Source organism: Labrus mixtus, chromosome 4, assembly GCF_963584025.1.
Source record: "Labrus mixtus chromosome 4, fLabMix1.1, whole genome shotgun sequence".
Taxonomy (NCBI): domain Eukaryota; kingdom Metazoa; phylum Chordata; class Actinopteri; order Labriformes; family Labridae; genus Labrus; species Labrus mixtus.
The window spans coordinates 30763290-30784200 of record NC_083615.1 but is presented as its reverse complement, the minus strand read 5'-3'; the positions used below and the strand labels follow the sequence as shown (position 1 = coordinate 30784200).

General features: G+C 40.6%; 2 protein-coding genes across 2 annotated transcripts in view; both read right to left on the bottom strand.

Annotated features, from left to right (window-relative positions):
- syt19 (synaptotagmin XIX) overlaps window positions 1-12722 on the bottom strand; it is a 35230-nt gene extending 22508 nt beyond the window's left edge. The window contains exons 1-3 of the mRNA XM_061036880.1: window positions 12590-12722; window positions 9799-10031; window positions 9610-9683 (exon numbers count right to left, since the gene is read on the bottom strand). Coding sequence (XP_060892863.1) covers window positions 9610-9683; window positions 9799-10000 — 276 coding nt within the window. The 5' untranslated portion in view covers window positions 10001-10031; window positions 12590-12722. The remainder of the gene's footprint in view (window positions 1-9609; window positions 9684-9798; window positions 10032-12589) is intronic.
- An 887-nt stretch (window positions 12723-13609) lies between these two features.
- Window positions 13610-20633, bottom strand: si:dkey-12e7.4 (uncharacterized protein LOC558132 homolog). The gene is made up of 7 exons (XM_061036879.1): window positions 20349-20633; window positions 20094-20145; window positions 18990-19177; window positions 16404-16577; window positions 15804-15914; window positions 14633-15632; window positions 13610-14602 (listed from the first exon to the last, which is right to left on the bottom strand). The coding sequence occupies exons 1-6, from the start codon at window positions 20499-20501 to the stop codon at window positions 15519-15521; spliced, it is 792 nt and encodes a 263-aa protein (XP_060892862.1). The 5' UTR covers window positions 20502-20633; the 3' UTR covers window positions 13610-14602; window positions 14633-15518.
- Window positions 20634-20911: the final 278 nt, after the last annotated feature.

The following is a 20911-nucleotide window of genomic DNA, read 5'->3' as shown; positions in this document are numbered from 1 at the left end:
AGACACCAAATCCCAGAATGCACAGCACCGCAGGCCACTCCCACAGACATATTTACTTCAACACATAAGGCCATTTCCTCAACTGATTCCGAGATTTCTTCCAGAATTGATCTTGGAAAATTCCTGGCAGAAAACAGACTCTATGTCTGTGTTCATAGGCAAACAGCGAGAGCACCAACACTACCAGTCCGCCCCAGCTCGAGCCGGCCCCGGCTCCTCGTCCTCACGCCGCGGACAGGCAGGCCTTATGTCTCGGCTGTTGAGCTGGCAGCGGTCGGTGGTGGCCAGCAATATAGCCGTGAGACGGTTGCTGTCGACAGGTCGGTCTTGTGTTGCGGCAGCCAGCAGCAGTCAGGGGCCAGCGCCAGGGCCAGTTGGAGAAATTTAAAAAAGATCAGACAAAGTATATAAAATGTAGTACTTACTCCTTGCAGTAGGGGGCGCTATGGGTAAAGTTGAAGATTGTTATGTGAATGTGTTCAGATGCCAACCCTGATTATACCTGTGTAATTTGACGGCTACCGAGCAGCTGTCTCACTTAGAGGTTACGCCTCCTTGTGGAACAAATTGGAACCACACTCTAAATTAAAATATTTCAATCATGGATAGTCACCACAAGATGGCAGCATTGCCTTAATTTTAGACGGGCTCTGTATCTTGCATGTTTGGTACCAATGGATGCAATATATCGTGCAGTTTCATTTGATACCTGTATATCCCCTCTAGCTATAAAATTGAGCCCGCGACGCCGTCCGAAAAATAGTAAAATTTATGACTAACGAAATGACTGCTCGCTAACTGGTAAACCATTAGCGCGAGCTATTCTGTGAAATTGCTTGGTTGACTAATGTAACAAAACGTTTTTATAAGTTTAGCTAGTTAGCCGTTAGCTAGCGAGAGTTACAGCCACTTCCTGTTTATGGCGATGTGATTTGTGGACTTCCTGTTGGATTTTGAGCATGGGTGCAAGTGGGTTTATTGTAGGTGTTGTCAAGATGGATACGCATAGTAAAAGTCAGAATAGTAGGTTCAACATGCTGCGGGGGCTGAATGTTTGAAATATTGTAGGGGGCGCCACTGAGCCATTGAGCCACGCACACTCACTTAAACGGTATCAAATGTTTGACTTTACTACTAGGATTATATGTATGAAGTTTCGGGACTGAACAACTATGTTAAACCCGTGAAAAAACGACTTCCTGTTTGTCTGGACGTAGGCGTTTGAGCTTGAAAGTGTTGTATGGCCAAGGTGTTAACATGGTCCACACCAATTCTGAGGGGGAATTGAGCTACCGGTGGCGCTGTGACTTATTTAAAAATGTCAAACATGGATGTGTTCAGGGCGGGCCCCGTATCATGCATGAGAAATTGTAATATGATTGAACACTGCATAGCTGAGATAAGCATTTACTTTTTTGACAAGTGGCCAAAACACACAATAAAGTTAAAACGCACGCCACGCCCTTTGACGAAATAACGTGCAGAGCACAAAGAGATATGCTGAGCCTGTCTAGAACGCACTGACACTGAGTTCGCGTTGAACACATGAGCATGACTAGTTCGTTCAAATAGGAAGGCTGAAATTGCGATTTTGGGCCATTATTGTGAAATTCAACTTTAATTTGTGGACTTCCTGTTGGTTTTTTTTAAATGCTGCAAGAGGATTTTTTGTCCGTCCTGACAAGCTTAATATGCATAACAATTTTCATGAATGTACATGAAAAAACCCTCTATGGGGAGGCCATTTTGAAAATTTGAAGGGGGCGCCACTGAGCCATTAAGCCACACCCACTTACTTAAACGATATAAGATGTGATGACTTTAGTACCAGGATTATATGTATGAAGTTTCGGGTCTGTACGACTATGTTAAGCCCGTAAAAAACTACTTCCTGTTTGATGGCGAACAACGCGTCCGTAAGGAAACAGCTTTTCACGCAGGACTTTGTGCTTGTAAAGGTCGTATGGTCAAGGTGTTTGGATGGTCAACAGCGATTTTGAGGGAGATACAAGCAACTGTGTAGCAATGGCTAGTGCAAAGAAAACAGTGCTCAGACGGAGTGACCTCCTGTTGTCAACAGGTGGCGCTGTGACTAATTAAAAAAATTAAATCATGGATGTGTTCAGGGTGGGCTCCTTGTCATGCATGAATTTTTTGGTGATGATTGAACACTGCATAGTAGAGTTATAAGCATTTACAGTTTTTGGCGCGATGCCAAAAACGACATCAAAGTTTGACATCACGCCACGGCCACGCCTTATTTCGTGATTTGAGCACAACTTTTATTCTTCAACTTGTCTACTTTCATTTGACACCAAACATGAATTGATCAGATAAACGCTCTCGGGCAGATGCTTTTAAACAGGTACCCTGTAAACAGTGAAAATACAGGCTTTTTTTTTTTTACAGAAAATTCAGTGCAAAATCATTTGCATTTGAATAATCAAGAGGGTCCTATGCACTTGTCAGTGCTTCGGGCCCTAATAAAGGCTTACAGCTGCCTAAGACTGATTTGAGGCGTGTCCTAGATTTTTGCCAGGAGGTTTGGGTCCGTCTCAGCTCCACCTCTCTGCCTATTACCAGGTTGAAATGGGATTTTCAATGGTGACAGACTACATTGGGCTTAAATCTCCCCTTCAGTAACCAATAGGTGACGTCACTTAGGTGTTGTCCACTTAGCAGAGCAGCCCGGGATGCACGTGAATGCAAGATGTAAACAGCCTCTGAGACTACATCCATGTTTCATACAGTCTATGAGCTGTATCTGTGGTGGAATAATGTTAAAAAGTGATTCCTATTGTTTTCATTTCCACCCTGAAGGAAACTATTACCCTATTTCTGACGTCGCTCTGATAGCAGTGGTGGCCATGTTTCATTTTAATTTGTCAACGTACTATTCCAGTTTATTCCGGTCTAAACACTGTAGACATTTGCAAATATTAAAAAATAAAATTTGACTGACACTGACACATGGTAGGAAGCAAACACTGAACTATCCAAACACAGCTCACATGTTTTACAACATAAGACAACTTCAAATCAACACAGATCAACACCTCACCTTTTATTTACTGTGTGTGCACATAACTACCTGAGTCCTCACACAGGTATTTTACTCGACAAACATATCCATGCTGGGGTATACATTTATAACAAGTAGAGATCCACCGATACCACTTTTTTGCAAACCAAGTACAAGTACTTACATTTGGGTACTCACCGATACCGAGTACCGTTACGAGTACTTAATAATGCCACTGAATTTCTCTTAATCACTTTGAAAGTAAGTTTTATTTAAATCAGATATGTTTCCTTACTTTTTGACATTACAAATGAAAAGCATTCCTGTTTTTAGAAACAAACATGGCACTGCCAGACATTTCCTTTTTATGTAACCTGTAACAAGCAGGCACACAGAAATAAAGACAGGCACTTTACCTTGGATCGAGTACAGTAGCAATGCAGTAGAGTGGGGTTTTTTCAGTATCCATGTAGCACCTGTCGATGGCTGCAGCCAAGGTTGCTTTCATCGTTTTGATGCCCTAATCCACGTCTGTTTCTTTGGTCAAAAGTCTCTGAAGCACGGTCACAGCAGGAATTACATCTGATGCTAAAGCATCGGACAAGCTCACTTTTCGGGTTAACTCCTCAAACGGAGCCAAACAGACAAAGTTTTTTCCAGAAATGTCCACTGGTGCGCTGTAAGATTGTCGGGGAGTTCATATTTGGAGCCAAATATTCCCAGAGCCCGCTTCTGCTCGGTGAGAGACTGTAGCATGTAGTACGTGCTATTCCAGCGCGTCTGCACGTCTTGTTGGAGTCTTCTTACGGGCTGGTTGAGCTGAAGCTCAATGTCTTCCAGGCGGGAGTAGGCTAATGCCGAATGCTTAAAATGTCCAACAATTTTACGTCCGACTGACACCGCGTCAGCTACACTCCTCTGAGCCAAAAGTCCTTCGTTAACAGCTAGCTTTAGCGTGTGAGCCACGCACGGAAGGCTGGGGAGTGCAAAGTTTGCAGTCTGCTCTTCTTTTGTCGTCATCGTTTACGCTGAAATGTCTCCACACCGCGGACATCTTGCTTCTCTCCGCCTACCCGCTCAACTGAAAAGAGGCGCACGCCCGCCTTAAAGTGGTATCGGTGCCATTGTATCCTCGTAGTTTTAAGAGTACGAGTATGAGTACTTAAAGGCGGCATCGGAACGATGCCGAATACTGGTATCAGGTCATCCCTAACTATTTTTTACATGGTACGTCTTTGAAGTCCTGTTTCCTTATTTCAAATAATAGACTGTTTGGAAAAAGTGATCCTGGTATCTATGCTTGATTGGGGGCTGGACTGTATAAAGAGTGAACAGCCCCCCTACTGACTGGCTGCAGTACAGATCATAATCCCCTCCTCCTAGATGTAAACATATGGGACATAGGTCAAACTATTCAATCAAAATACACATCATATACTTTTTCTCAGACCCGGTTTATTTGAGATATTTATTTTCGGATGATTTGTATTTCAGTCATGTTTTGCTGAGAAGTTTCCCCTTAATCATTTGATACCACAAAAAGGTTTAAAATGTCCTGATTGGCAGTTTTGTTGATAAATGCAGCTGCTGTGGCGCAGCGTGCACCGAATACTGGAAGAACAACGCGTAATAAACACTGACACAATAGTCACTGAACTTCCATAGTCATGAATGTCTGCTTTAAACCAGGACAGGAATCTGTTCTGTTATGGACTGTTCCAACTTTAAGGATCTTTGACATTTTATTGGTCAGTTAAATGGGTTTTCTTGTAGCGCCTTTGGCCATTCTTGTTTGAACACCTCATGTAGAGAGGCTGTAGGCCTTGCAGCCTGGGTTCATATCCAACCTGTTTCTCCTTAAAGGGATACTTCACCCATTTGCATTAAGCTTTGTATCATTAGAAATGTATATATTATATATATATATATATTTGAATGGTCATGCATCCTGCCCTCATTTTCACCTGAGATGGGAAATCTTTGTATTTATAAGTCTGAAAAGGAGCTTCCAGTGACGCAAAATGATGATTTTTGCGTCACTGGAAGCTGTGGTTAGCTGGGTGAAACTACAACGCTAGTTCCTCGCATTTTCGACCACTGAAGCTAAAGACCAATCACAGATCAGTGGGTGGGAACTCACTCCCAGAATCGAAACGTCCGCCATATTGCTTGGAAGCTATGCTTAATAACAGGCTCTATGGAGTAAGCTGATAATGGCGAAAAAATATAAATATAGCGGCGAGAAGGCCGGTCTTGTGTTTTGGCTGCTGCGGGGCCGGCGTTAGCTAGGACACAAGACTGGCCTGTCAGCAGCAGCGGTGAGGACGAGGAGCCGGGGCCGGCTCGAGCTGGGGCGGACTGGTAGTGTCGGTGCTCTCACTGTTTGCCTATGGACACAGACATAGAGTCTGTTTTCTGCCAGGAATTTCCAAGATCAATTCTGGAAAAAATCTCTGAATCAGTTGAGGAAATGGTCTTATGTGTTGAAGTAAATATGTCTGTAAATGTTTTTATTACTATATTTCTACTGCTATACTGTATATTTCGGAGAAACTGTAACGATCGAATTTCCCTCTGGGATTAATAAAGTATTTCTGATTCTGAACAAGAGGACCTTAATGGGAGTGGCCTGCGGTGCTGTGCATTCTGGGATTTGGTGTCTTTCATCCACATGAGCCAAGCCACATTTCTACTACATACATGACCCAATGTCAATACAGATTCATGTTTCAACGGGTGAAGTATCCCTTTAACCGCATGTCATTCCCCAATCCCTTTCTCCCTCCCTGATTTCTTATCATATCCACTGTCCTGTCAATCTAGTAAAGGCATTAAAAATCCCCAAAACGAATCTTAAACATAAATAAATTGATAGAAATTGTATGTTTTTCTTAGTGGAAGTCGTATGACATCTATACGGCCGCTCTACCTGCCGTTCCCTACTGTGCAGACTCTGGCTCCAGATGCTCAATATTAGGGCTTTCACACTTGCAAAAAACTCCTACATTTTGGAGGAGGAGCTGCATGTGTAAATGGTAAATGGACTTGAGCTTATATAGCACTTTTCTAGTCTTCTGACTATTCAAAGCGCATTTACATTGCAGGTCACACCTACACATTTACACACTGTTGGCAGAGGCTGCTATGTAGTGAGATCATCCGAAGTAACTGATACCGTTCATATGCATTCATATGCCGCAGCTGACGAAGCAGTGGAAGCAATTCGGGGTTAAGTGTCTTGCCTAAGGACATATTGGACATGATTCTGCAGGAGCTGGGAATCGAATCCTGGACCTCCCGGTTGAGAGACGAAGACTCTACGAACTGAGCCACAGTTGTTCATAAGCAAAAACAGCTGAATTTTTCACTCCCACCTCATTCGGAGTTTCTCCTGTAACAATAATAATAATAATAACTTTATTTCTAAAGCGCTTTAAATCAAAGTGCTGTACAAAGCAATACAGTTAAAATACAGGAAAAAACATGACTCATACTCAACAGTAAACAGATGGGTCTTTAACTTTGCTTTAAAAACCTCAATAGAACAAGCCTGCCTAATGGCCAGAGGTAAACTGTTCCAAAGTGTCGGTGCACGGAAAGAAAAAGCCCGCTCACCAACTGTCTTCTTTCTGACCTTCGGGACACTCAGAAGACCCGTCCCCTGAGAATGCAGGGCTCGGGCAGGCACATAGGGGTTCACCAGGTCGGTAAGATACAATGGTGCGCTACCATTTAATATTTTAAAAGTTAGCAGCAGCACCTTAAAGTCTGCTCTGGCATGAATAGGGAGCCAATGAAGAGAGGCCAACACCGGGGTAATGTGTTCATATCTGCAGGCTCCGGTCAGAACACGAGCTGCAGCATTCTGAACCATCTGCAGACTTCGCAGACTTTTCTTTGGCAGACCTGACAGAAGGACATTACAATAATCTAGCCTAGATGACACAAAGGCATGGATGAGGACCTCAGCATCCTTAAACGACAAGATTGATCTAATCTTGGAGATGTCTCTCAGGTGGAAAAAAGCAACTCTGGTCACCTCCTTTATGTGTAATTGAAACGATAGTGTCTGATCGAAAAGCACACCAAGATTCTTAACTCGGTCTCTGCGATTGATTACACAATCATGGAGAGACAAAGTAATAGGATCAAAAAGATGACCCAGTTTCACTGGTCCGATAAACATCATTTCTGTCTAGAAAAGCAACAAGAAATTTTTTGATAACCAGCTCTTAACAGCTGCAAGACAGGCCTCAAGTTTAGCTGTATCGTACTTACTTCCTACACCTAATGGCATGTACATGTTCAGCATAACAATGAAAAGCAATCCCAAAAGAACGCAATATCTCACCCAGTGGGGATAGGTAAAGTGAGAACAGCAATGGACCCAGTACAGACCCCTGTGGAACCAGAGAGTATGTTGTTATATAAAACACATTGAGATCTTTCTGACAGGTAGGATCTTAACCACTCCAGAACGTGTCCTGAGATGCCAAAATAGTTCTCAAGCCTATCCAGTAGAATACAGTGGTCCACCGTATCAAAAGCAGCGCTAAGATCCAATAACAATAAAACACTGGTTGAGTCTGAATCTAAAGATAGTAGCAAATCATTCACCACTTTTGTAAGTGCTGTTTCTGTCGAATTATTTACCCGAAAAGCAGACTGAAATGGCTCAAATAGCTTATTTAGTGATAAATAATTTAGAAGCTGATTTGAGACCACTTTCTCAAAAACTTTTGACAAGAAAGCAAGGTTTGAAACAGGTCTATAATTGGTCAGGGAGTCTGCATCCAAGCTAGGCTTCTTTAGTAAGGGTTTTACCACAGCAGTTTTGAAGCAAGCTGGAAAAACTCCTGTGAGGAGGGATGAGTTTAAGATAGATAAAACATAAGGTCCTAATGTAAGCCAAAGCTCTTTGACAACCCAAGACAGCAGAGGATCAAGTGAGCAGGTTGTACATCGTGCCACCATTACAACCTTAGTCAAAGAAGCCAAAGAAATTGGTTCAAAATCAGAAAAGCCTTGTCCTGTACAGATGGACATAGCAGCAACACACTCTGCTTTGTCATTGTAGGACTGGGGTATTCTGACTCTGATGTTTTCAACCCTGTCATTAAAAAACAATAAAAAATCATGTGCAGATAGGTCAGTACCAATGACTGCCTGATCACACTGTGAGAGTCTAGAAACAGTATCAAATAATAGTCTGGAATTATGCCTATTATTTGAAATCAAATTTGAATAGTAGGCTGCTCTTTTGCGACTGACATCCTAGATTGGTAGGTGGTCAGGCTGTCTTTCCATGCATGGTAAAACACTTCAAGCCTTGAGTGACGCCACTGACGTTCAATTTTTCTACAGCTCTTTTTAAGGATTCGTAAGTCCTCGTTTATCCAAGGGGTATGGTTCTTTATAAGACACCTCCTAGTTTTTACTGGGGCCACAGAGTCAAGGAGGCCCTGAAGAGCACTGTTAAAGTTAACAGTAAGGTGGTCAACTGAAAAAACTTGATTAAATAATGGATCGACCACATCCGGCAACCCCATAGTAAGATCATGTAAAGCGATCGGGCTGATATAACGAGAAGATCTTGTGATCCTTGTTTCTTCCCCATGGGTAAGTGAATTTGGAATTCAAATTTCAAATAAAATCAGTGAGTGATCTAAAACAGGTAACACGCAGATTTCATTTACCGAGACCGACAACCCATAGCCCAACACTAGATCAAGTGTATGTCCACGCTGATGTGTTGGACCAGACACAAATTGTGTGAGATTAAAAGACTCAATAATATTTAAAAAGTCTTTAACCAGAGGCTTGTCCTCACAACAAATGTGAATATTAAAATCACCAACAATTAAAATCCTCTCATATTGCAGAAATAAGCTGGATAAAAGATCTGCAAATTCAGAGATAAACTTGTCATTGTATTTGGGTGGACGGTAGATAACAGCAACTAAAACAACAGAGGGGTTATTTAAAGTGGAAAGCTGCAGTTCAAAACTAGTGAAGACAAGAAAATTAAGAATCTCTTTGTATTTAAAATTATCCTTAAAAAGTGAGGCCACCCCCCCTCCTCTGCCTGTCAGTCTAGGAGAGCTGAAGAAACTGGCATCAGGAGGACAGAGTTCCACCAGGGGCGCTAATTCACCGCCATGCAACCATGTCTCTGTTAAAAACATTACATCCAGCTCATGAGAGTCATAAAAGTCACGGAGGATAAACGTTTAAGCCCCCTAGTATTTTTTCCCGCAGAAAGAATGAGCTGATGTGAGAACAACACAAGATATTATCCGGAGAATTCACTTCGAACCAGTGGGAGGAGGGAGTGACTTTTATATCCTGTGACTGCTGCACAGTGCGTAGAGTGTTTGCATGAGACTGCTACGATCGCTGTGCACATACTTCAACGGCTGCGGGAATTTACGTAGCATTGAGGTAAATATAATCATTACGTCATGTCTTGGCTAGGGATTTTACGCAGGCCATCTGAACTAATGTTTACAAATTGTGGTTTTAAGAAAATAAGTTGAAAATAATTATTTATTACATAAACTGACTCCCTTTAATTGATTTCCTCTTACCCTAGTACTTGGAGCTCCTGAGTAGTTTCCTGACATTCCTGGCTTTTCCTCCAACGACTGCAGATCATTGTTCACTTCAGCAAAAATCAGACACACGTTTGTATATTTGGTAATAACATTCTTGTTGAGACACACAGCAGTATCAACATTGGCTACACTGTTTGGGATTGTAATCTAGTCTTTACTCACAGGTGTCTTGTTGCGTGTATGTGGAGTGTCTCTGTGTGCAGCATCTGAAGGTCTGCCATGCCAAGATCACTAGTGTTAGCAGAAGAAGAGTGACTGAGATGCCCAAGATGCAGTATTTGACCGTGTCTGAGAACGGCGTCCTCAGGTCTCCGGCAGTGGATGGCAGTCTCACAGGTGCTGGATAGTCCATTTGCATCACCATGATTTTTAACCTCCTTGTAGCCTCTACATTCCTGTACAACATAGTGAGAACACTTCAAGGTAGATTAACCATGATGATATTACTTTAGGCCACACAATGGACCCTTCAGTAATTAGACAGCACCAGTATATACATTAGAAGAGGTATGTATGTTAGCTAGCCAGAGTTTTTAGCAGCAATAGTGAAGAGTGATCTGTGACAGTCATACACAGTGCTGTGACCATCATGCAAAACTTGTTTGGCTAAAACCTTAAATAAATAATCATGACAAGTGACATCAGCACACAATGAATTATATTCATTCTTGACAACAAGCTGCTCTCTTGTTTTCTCAAAAATGGCACAACAGAGGAAAAGCAATAGTGAGAGATCTATGCAGATTTCAGTGAATGAGATGTATTACTACTAGGAAGCATCACAATCCCCTGCTTACTGACCTGAGATTATATCAGGACAACAGTTTAAAGTAAAAAAGGCAGGCAGGAGATAGGAGCTATTGATTTAGTGATACAACAAATGGTTGAGGCAATCGGCAAAAAAGGACAATAATGACATTTAAAGAAAAAGCTCCATAAATCCTTTGTTATGACCCTGGGTCGTATGTATGTATTAATTATGTCTAGTATTAAATGTGCATGCCTGCCTCCTCCTTTGCAGTGTGTGCATGTGTATATCTGTGCGAGTGTGTGTGTCAGTGGGTGTACTGTATGTCTAGGTGAATCAGGTGGAGATGGAGATGTTGCTGTTGAATGGAGGGAGCAAAGAGAATTGCAGCGACTGTATTGGTTGAACCACAACATCAGATCTTTCAAAAACTCAGCTGCTGCAAACTCTTCTCCCCTATTCCTGCCACTGCCAACAAAGCCAGCTTGACATCGGAACGTTTTTGCATTGTGTAGGCCAGATCTTGTTGTCTATTTGGAGTGACTTTGGAAGACTGCTTAGTTGTGTAGAAATAGCAAAATAGAGAGTTGTTAAATTTGTAAATTTAAACACTCTAAATATTTGCACACGGCACAGCAGGAATTTTTGTTCACTACTTCTTCTCCTGTTTTTATTGTAGGAGACGAGGAAAGACGATGGTCATTTTGGTTTACTGTATTTCCATGTTAGGAAAGACTAGGTTTTTTGGTAGTCAACTTTTGTTTGTTGTTTTGGGCCTTGCTTTGCTCTGAAGAAAATAAACAGCTGTGTTAAATCTGAAGTTGACCTAGGCTGCTGGCTTTCTTGGGAGTGACAAGAATGGGGGTCACTCATCATGTTGTGTCTTGGTTTCCCTAGACCGGGGACATAACACGACTTGGGGTATTTGAACCCGGGACCTCCGTTGCATGGACATTCCTGGTCCCTACGTGGTTGACCGTAAACTTAGAGACACTGATTATGTGGTCCAAACTCCTAATCTTAAGAAAACAACTTTTGTGTGTCACGCAAACATGATAAAAAATATGCAGAGCGTGAAAATTGTCAAGAGTAAAACCTCTGTGTTTTTGGACAATTGTGAAAAACAAATCCATTTCACAATTTTAACATTGGCTCCAATAACCATTTAGGCACGTTCCCTTTATTCTGGCTCTTTTAGGAGAAATTAAGTAGAAAATAAATACATGTAAATAATATTGAGCAGCATTGTTAGTGGATTAAACTATTCTTTCTTCATTTCAGAACCCTTGTGAAGCTGTGTCTGTTCTCAGCAGTTATGAGGGATGATACAGAGGGATTTTAAATGTACTGACATAACACTTAAAGCTCATGTGAGGAGTTATTTTTTGCTGGTTTTGAAACAGACTGACATTAATGTTGATGCCTCTATATGACCTACAAAAGCAAACAAGACCCTCACTTCAAAGATTGATTCTTTCTATGTACTTATTTTAGGTTCCTTAAGCTGCAGCTGTGGGGCAGGTGTCTGAAAAAGTGTTTCACAGCCTGCTGCAGATTATTTTACAATTTGCACCACAAAGATTCCTGATAAGTGATACATTCTGCTGTTAAAAGAAAGCAGTCGAAGCCACTGCTTCAGTTCGAGATGTTGTGTTAAAAAAAAGCCAATCCACTTGTACACTTTGTTTTACTACATTCCTAAATTAAAGAAAAAATAGGGTTGGTGAAAAAGCTCAAAGATGCTCAGATCCTTATAAAGGTAACATACCTGCACTGAACAGTACACGATCTGTTCAGGTCAATACTGTATGTTCTTTAGCCAGCTCATTTCTGGAATAAGCTTCACTGGACAGGTTGTACTTTTAGGGAAGAAAACTAGTAGAGCTGTGCATGGTCAGAAAGACATGATTATGGACTATCAGACGCAGCATAGTCAAATGGCAAACACCTCATGCAAAACAAGGAGCAAGTTTCTTTTAAAAAAAAATCTACAAGTTGTCATTAAATAGTATAAAAATTAAATATTGAACATCACACATTGCATCTTTTCAGCAACAGTATTCAATATTGCACACATTAGCTCAAAAACACAAACTACAGGTTATGAGTGATGACAAATGCCTTTTTAGCTACTGTGTAGACTCTGTTGCTGCTTTCCAATTGAAGAAATTCATAAAAACATAAAGGACAGACACAAATATTTACCTATAGAAAGATGCACATTTTCTTCATGAATGCACGCAACTTCCTGTGCTACAAATCCACGCTGACCTCCTGAAAAGTCCCAGAAACAAACGGAGTTGGTGAGCAAGAACAATTCAAAAGCATCTTATCATATACAAGCTCCTCCTCCTTTTTAGCACTCTACACATACTACTCTCTCTCTCTCCACACGCCCAGCACATGACCCTTCTGCACACCATTGTTGGCAAACTGGTTTTATTAGGTTGAGATGACACTTCAGGGAGCTTTACCTGACATGATAAGCAGTTCTGTTCCTCCTTTAGAGTCTTCCATAGGCCTGCCAGCCAAATGTTCAGGTCAGGGAACTTTTACAAAGTCGAGGTTTGAATTGTCTTTATATCACGTCATTGTACTTATGTATCTTCACGGTTATCAGCCAACCCCCCCTTGAACTGAACCAAGCCTAAACTGTCATTGTTCTCCACTCTGCATGATTTCTGAAGATTCATTTCACTCCTAAGAAACATTTCAAGATACTTCATTAGAAGTGTTATGTATAGTGCATGCTGCATGGTGGTTTGATACATATATATGTATGTTAATTCTCTGAGCTCTACTCTGTTCAATGGCAGATCTGCTTTATTATCTAACTGTATGCAAACTAGCTGTAGCTACAGGTAGTGTAAACTGACAATGATAACTCACACACACAGCTCTCTTACGAATGAGACTGGATCATTTCATTGTACACGTTTAACAGTCATAAGTCATGAAGTATTTGCAGGACTAACGGCTTGAAGATAGACCTAAAAATGGGCCTTCAGCAACAGGTCACCCTTCTGAAAGACAAAGTTATTATGTAACCTAAACTTTTCATTGCAAGAATGAGGAAGAAAAACATATCTAAACTTCCTTGTTTGACATTGTGTTTTTTTTTGTCAAAGGTGGTAGGAGTTTGAAAAGCTACTTCTGCTACAATAAGATCCTCTTATTATTCTTGTTAGTCTAAAGGTTAAAGACAAAAGCAGGAACACAGAAAAAGTATTTTACTTAATACTTCCAACTTTTATTACACAGCATTCAATTCTTCAAACATTAGCTATCTCAAAAAATAAGCTACACATCTTAACATATTTTAACGGACGCCGGACCTCAAGAACAAATACTACTGCAATATAAACACGGCATACAGATGATACAACTCTTTAGTAGTACATCTGCAGATCATTCACTTTACTTCCTCATGTGTGCATAGAAATCTAAACCACATGATCTAATGACTGACTAGCATAGAGAGAGCAACCAGAGCTAACACTTTAAATTAAGATCATAATATTCACCATTAACTGTTCTATTAGTTATAGACTACAGTCATGTAGAGTAAGGTGCTAATAAGTGCTTAATAATGACTAATAAGCAGCCACTAAGCTAATAATTAGCATTCTATTAAGAAACTAGTGAATGATCAATTGTCTGCACCTATTTTAAAGTGTTACCCAATCTGATAATATATCAGAGGCTAAACAGCAACTTTACAACATTTGAGTTTTTTTCTACCAGGAACTTTGCTGGTTTACCTTTCTTTGTCTCAACCTAGAGCACATATTTGATTCTATCTGAGGGACCTTCTCAAAACATACAACATGTCCCTTCACAAAAGAACACACACAAAAACAACTCTTATCAATAAAATGATACGACAATCTTAATTTTCCAGCAGTTCAGAGACTCAAGAAACTTTTTAACAACTCAGGAACATCTGACTATCATACAGTAAGAGAGCAGTACTGCACAACACTTCAAAGGTCATCTGATTTAGCATTAAGGGAGCATTAAGCAAACAGAAACGAGTATAAAACAAACTGAGCTGCAGTTGTGTGCAGCTTTATGGGCATTTTAAAATACTCTGAAGATTAAAACATTTTCAACAAAATCACCTTTTTTTTTCAACAAATGTCATCTTTGGTCTATCTAAACAACAAAATCCAAATTGGTGACTACGATTGTCGTATAATAAATGACTGAACTAAACTGCTTACACGTACATTACAGTGTGTTATAAACAACTTATGACATGCTCATGCTAGCATAGTGGGACTACATTCACAGGGTAGAAAAACACAGCACAAGTGGCCACCATAATTCAGCTTTCCAACTGCCAAATGTCTTCTTGGATGTATAATTATTGAATGACGTCTAAAATGTAACTGTAGCCGTTTTCAGACCGCTATTTTGCAAAAGTGCCGTAACCAATCAGCAAATGCACAATTTTTCCGGCGTTGCGGTAGCACACCACAGCACAGCGGGAGCTCCACATATACACAAAGTCAGACATCCACGCACACACAGCGCTGCGCTGATCTCATTCTCACCTCTGAAATGCCTCCGTTACTACCACCTGAAGATGGTACAGACGGGGGATCATTTTGCCCCCCCATTATGCCTCTGTGACATTCATATTGAATGCGAAACGACCCAGGGGAGTTAATATCGCGGAAGTCTGAATAGGGCTTCTGTTAAGACATTCTCAACTAAGTCTCCTTTGTCTGTCTGAACAGTGAGTCTGACTCAGGATCAGATCAAAGGAATGTAGCAATATATGTTCATATGGACGCAGCTCAGATTAGTTATTGTAACTTGTTGGGGGTATTGAGGGCCGCACTGCTCTCCAAGTATACTCTGTAAACAATATGTAGCATAAAGTCAAACTCTAGTACACTGAATACCCGGCTCATCCACAGGTATGGTGCACAATTTAAGGTAATCCCCACAAAAAGAAACAAAATGATCTTGGCCTTCTCGACTAAAGTTCTATGTGGAAGATGCACACACTATTTAAATGTGGAGGACGATTCAAAGTAAACACTATGCACTCGGTCAGTAATACATTGATCTTTGCAAAGCTGATCATACCATCAGTTAGTAGTGCTCTTATTTACCCTCATCGGGGTTACCACGGCAACACCTCTCCTGTAAAGTTCAGAAATGACCCATGGTCTTTTTCAGTCAGTCCACCAATCACAGACAGGATAGATGAGATGCTCTCCTCTGGACTCAGTGGAGCCTTGAAAGAGAAGGATAAACACATTTTAAATCATATAAAAGACCCAGAAGTGTTACTCACAGCACTTAAATGTGTCAAGTCTTAATTCTAACATTGCAGGAAGTTAATCACACTTGATTCACATTTCTTTCAGAACATCCCAAAACCATTGTGACATAGTTAGGCCCTTACCTCAGACCCCCCCATATCAGTGCGGACCCAGCCAGGATGTATGGCCATACAGAGGATCCCATCAGGCTCCAGGTCCACTGCCATGCAGCGACTCACCATGTTTAGGGCACTCTGAGAGAGCAAGGAGAAGAAAAAAAACTACATGCGACGAATTGCATAGAGTAGTTTATCACTACAGCGGGGGATACTGCGGTGGAGCAACAGTAGGTGCAGCTGACAATTCACACTTGAATCCAATACTGCATGTTTCCATCAGAAAATATCTTTTGACTAGCGCTGCACATAATTGAAAAAAACTGACACTTTGTTGTCTTTGACTTTCTTTATGCCCCGTATCTACCTAGTGTTTTTCTGAGCGCCGGTGTCTTTTCAATTGTTTTCAATGAGTAGAAAGCATTCTGTGGCAGCAGGACTTGTTTCAGGTCATATAACTTGTACATCCTTCAATGTGACTATAATTGTGCAAGCTGTGAAACTGTGATGGTCTAACAACGTGTCCTTCATAATTACTAAATCACAAATGCAATACCCAACCGTAAAAACAGATTTGAAAGTCCGAAATGGTATCAAGTATGTGAATATGTCCCATGGAAACAGTACCTTGGACGTCCTGTAAGGGTACCATTTGAAGTTTTTGGCCCGTTCTCCCCAGTTAAGCTCCACAGAGCCAAGCAGAGAGGTCACGTTAATGACTGCTGCCCTCTGGATGCCCATGCTCGCTTCACTGCCTGCTCCTCCTCTTGATGCAGCTCTCTTCAATAGAGGCAGGAAGGCCTGGCGGGGGTAGAAACAGCACGGATCAGTTTGTTGAGAAGAAAGCTGTTCCTATTATAACACAGCATTAGATACAAATTACAAGTTGTGGTGGGCCTCCTGCAGACCTGAGTGGTCCTTGTGTCCTTGCTAAAATGCCAGTGTGTACTATGCTGCTCTCGTGGTTAAATGCTTTGTAATAACGCTTAGGAAAATGCATCAAAATAAGTTTGGTATTCTTTGTAAAAGAAAGAAACGAGAAAATAGCTATTTATCTCTGTTGTATTTATCTCTGTTGTATCTCTAAAATAATATTTCTCAGATGGTTCCGATCTGTTATTGATTAATTTTTGTTGTTTTCCTAGCCTAATTCCAAATTTCCATTTTTGATCTCCGTGGTGGAGTTTGCTTACTTCTTTGTTTTTTTTTTAGCAGTTTTGGAACACACAAGAGTGGCTTTAAGAGACCTAATATACCACATTTGCAATACAAGAAGGGGGGGGGGGTATTTTTACCTTTGAACAGCAACATCTTATCGATTTACATTTCAGAGTAAAGGTACAGTATGTAGCAAATTTGAACATATACCCTAGAGTTCTGTAGGTATCACGTTTCTGAGAGAGGGAAGGCAGAAAACCCAAACACATTATGTTCTCAGCCAGGACTATTGCTGCTGTCACAGTTTAACTGGTGTGAATTAACTGGTGGTGATCCGGTGTAGGTTCCAGATGTGCTCAGGTGGTCAGATGTGCTCAGGACCTTTGTCTGCTAGTGACGTTAGTACACAATATGATTGGCTGTACGTTTGTATGTATGATTGGCTGTTCGTCAAAGAGTTTACAGATGTAGGTTTTTCGCAAAACAGGGCCATTGAATAAGATAAACTATGGAGGTTGCTAACGAGTGGCTAACTTGGATTACAGAGTGGTTCTTCTTAGGAGTGGTGACGTTGAAGTCAGTCAGTTGAAGTCAGTCGACAGGGATGTAGTTCATTTTAAGTCTAAAATTAGCTTCTTACTTTCACCGATTGCTTTCAAGCTTAAAAAAATATTGAAGTAGTGTTCATTTGTAAAGACAATCTTCATGAACAAAACTTGCAAGTGTCACTTATTTTTACCACAGGGCTTATTTTTAACAATAATCAAAAAAAAGTCCACAGATTCATTAACTCTGTGATGAACAGAGATGTGCTACATCATCATACAAATGTACAGCCAATCATATTCAATCAATCAATCAATCAATTTTTATTTGTATAGCGTCAACTCATAACAAGTGTTATCTCGAGACACTTTACAAAAAGCAGGTAAAATACCTTACTCATTGTTATGTTACAAAAAGCAGGTAAAAGACCTTACTTATTGCTATGTTACAAAGATCCGGCCTATCCATCATGAGCACTTTAGCAAAGCAGCAAAAGTTACAGTAGTAAGAAAAAACTGTCTTATTAAAAGAAAAAGATTCACCCCTCTACCCATCGTACTGCGCGTTCTGCCCGCTCGCCTCATAGACTGTAAATATTACGTTCACCTGCCTGGGAGCTGGAGTCTGACGTCACTTTCCTGCGTCGTCCACTTTGCCAATTCATTTTCGAGTTTGAATTATGATCACTTTTTAGCACGGCAAGTTTGAAAAGGAAAAGCCAAAGACCTTTTAGTTTTCATTTGAATGATGTCATACAATATGCATACATAGAGAGTAAAAGTATAATGCAAACTGGATGACTGAATATTCATTTTAAATATAGCTCAAATAATGCACCTATAATCTGAAAATTAAAACATGTTTCTGTTACTGTATTTTCATTTTAAAATTAGCTTTTTCATTTTAATTATGATACAGATTTAGCGGGGCATTTTTTGAAAATGATAAAGCAAATGTAATTTTCTTCCTCATTTTAATTTAGTCAAAGAATGTGCATTTTTAAAGTTGAAAACTAAAATTAAAATTAGATAAATTAATCATTTTATTTTTGAGTCAAATAATACACCCATATTCTGAAAATTAAAAATAATTTCTGTTAATGCATTTGAATTTTCAAATTAGCTTTATCATTTGAATTCTGATCACTAATCGCTTCCATAAAATGTACACGATATGGCTGCTGAGTGGCCTTGTAGTTACAGATATTGTCCTTCAATTTGAGCAAACTGACTCGCAGCAATCAGCTGCCCTGCTGGCATTGTTCTTGATCAGCACCTGACTCTTTCCCACTACAGGGTGCTGCTCTGTAGTTTGATCTGCACTCTAAGGCCAACTGAAGCCAGACTATTTAATTAATGCAGGCTGCGCTCTGCTTAGGGGCCAGTAAAACTTATTTCCATCAAGGTCATCCCTTTGTATAACTTTGCAGCATTCAGCAAATGAAGGGGTCCTGAGACACAAAGTAACTGATCCACAGCATTAAGCGTACAATCCAAGCATGAACATTACCTTGGTGATCATTAGAGGAGCCACAGCATTGGTGTGAAAGTTTTCTATCATCTGCTCTGCAGTGACGGTATGAAAGTCGGCCACCAGGTTGATCCCAGCATTGTTGATCAGGCAGTTCAGACCCTCTTCTTGTACGAGTTGGCCAACCTCTTCCACAGACTTCTCTATACTCTCCTGGTTCAATACATCTAGAAGAGAGACAAATCAGCACTGTACAGCCTCTAAATCTGATGATTATACAAGTTGAGCGAGATCAGAAAAGAAGGAAATAAATGGACACATAAAAATAGTGTATTAAATGTAACCAGAATTTATTCAAATATACAACCAGCAATACACAACATGTAACATTTAAAGAGGACATATTATCTCCATTCTCCACCTCCTCAAACAGTCCCCTGTGGTCTAAATGAAACATCTGTGCTGTGCTTTGGTCAAAATATAACATGGATCAAGCACCAGAGGAGGTTTGTGACCCTGTATAAACCAGCTCTCTCAGAACGCTCCGTTTTGGTGTGTGTGTCTCTTTAAATACAATGATCCCCCACCCCCCTCAAGTTTTCTCTGTAGACATCACTGCTCAGGAGAATAAAAATGGTGGACCTGCGCAAAAGTTTTGTTCTAGGCTGGGGGTGGAGTCCATTGGGTGGAGATACCAGGGGAGGGGAGGGGATTTTTTTTTCCAGAATCCAATTTGTGATGTCACAAGTTGAGCAAATTTGAAACAGAGCATTTTTCTCTGTGTTGTAAGATTTATGCAGACCACAAACAAAGGACTGGATGGATTTATTTCACATTTTGTGGGTCTGTATACAGTCTATAGACACTCAGGTTACCCAAATAAATGTTCAAAAACACTGTGAAAGTGGATTTTTCATAATATGTCCCCTTTAAGGACAGCATAGCCTAGTTGGGCTTTAAGATGCTGGTTTGTTTACCTGTCCTACTCTTTTGTGATTAACTCAACATAAAATATTAAGTTTCCTTTAATTTACCTCTTAAATATCCAATATTGTATTTTTATGTTTGTTTACCACACAATAAATGTATAGAAGTTTATGATATAATATTGTTTCTTCACAAACACACTCTTCGCAGTCTTACCCATAGGGATAATGTGGATGTTGGGATGATTCGCTGCCAGTTCGTGAAGTTTCTGGAAGTCAAACAAACACAATAGCTGAGCCGCAAAGGTGAATGGAAGGAACAATGTCATGTTACTTTATTCCTGTGTTTGGATGCATCTTTACACGTTATCAAGGTCGAGTTGGCGTCGTGCATACATGTATTAACTCTATAACAACAAATGAAAGAACAGGGAACTTTTCAGGTGTAGGCTACTGTACAGATAGTATTTACCTGTGCGCTCGCTGGGTGTCTGGTCGTGGCTATAATCTTGCCGGGTGAAAAACCTCCATTGGCCAGGCTGTCGACTATCTGCAGCCCGAGCCCACGGCTGGCTCCCGTTATCAGCACAGAGCCGCAGTTTTTGAAATTCATGACACCACTCATCGCATGTATAACCTGTATATAATATATATAACCTAAGGTAACAATTCGACAGCTTCAGCAGCCCGGCGGTGACTGACTGACTGAGCTCTCTTTCCAGACCTTTCTTGTTAAACCATGTGTGGTAATTGTAAACGGCTTAGCTGTCATTTCTCGACAGTTATCGCGCGATTTCGCCGGTAGATGGGGGGAGTGCTCCACTCGACCAATATAGTATCAGCTTGTACATGAGGGAAAACAACAAGAAACAGAGTTTATACCACAGGTCTGGGTCGCTTGAAACAGTACACAGACAAAACATCTTTAAAAGGACAGCTATCACGATATGTTGACATGAACTGTATTGTTTAATAACATTCTTAAATAATTACAGGAAGGTATGATTAACTGTTGGCCGGGTCAATTTAGGTTCA

Coding starts and splice junctions, on each gene's coding strand:
- si:dkey-12e7.4 (XM_061036879.1), bottom strand. CDS start 20,501: ATGAGTGGTGTCATGAATTTCAAAAACTGCGGCTCTGTGCTGATAACG. Junction 19,178..20,093: donor CATCCACATTATCCCTATGG/GTAAGACTGCGA, acceptor TCTCTCTTCTAG/ATGTATTGAACCAGGAGAGT. Junction 15,633..15,803: donor CTGATATGGGGGGGTCTGAG/GTAAGGGCCTAA, acceptor TTCTCTTTCAAG/GCTCCACTGAGTCCAGAGGA.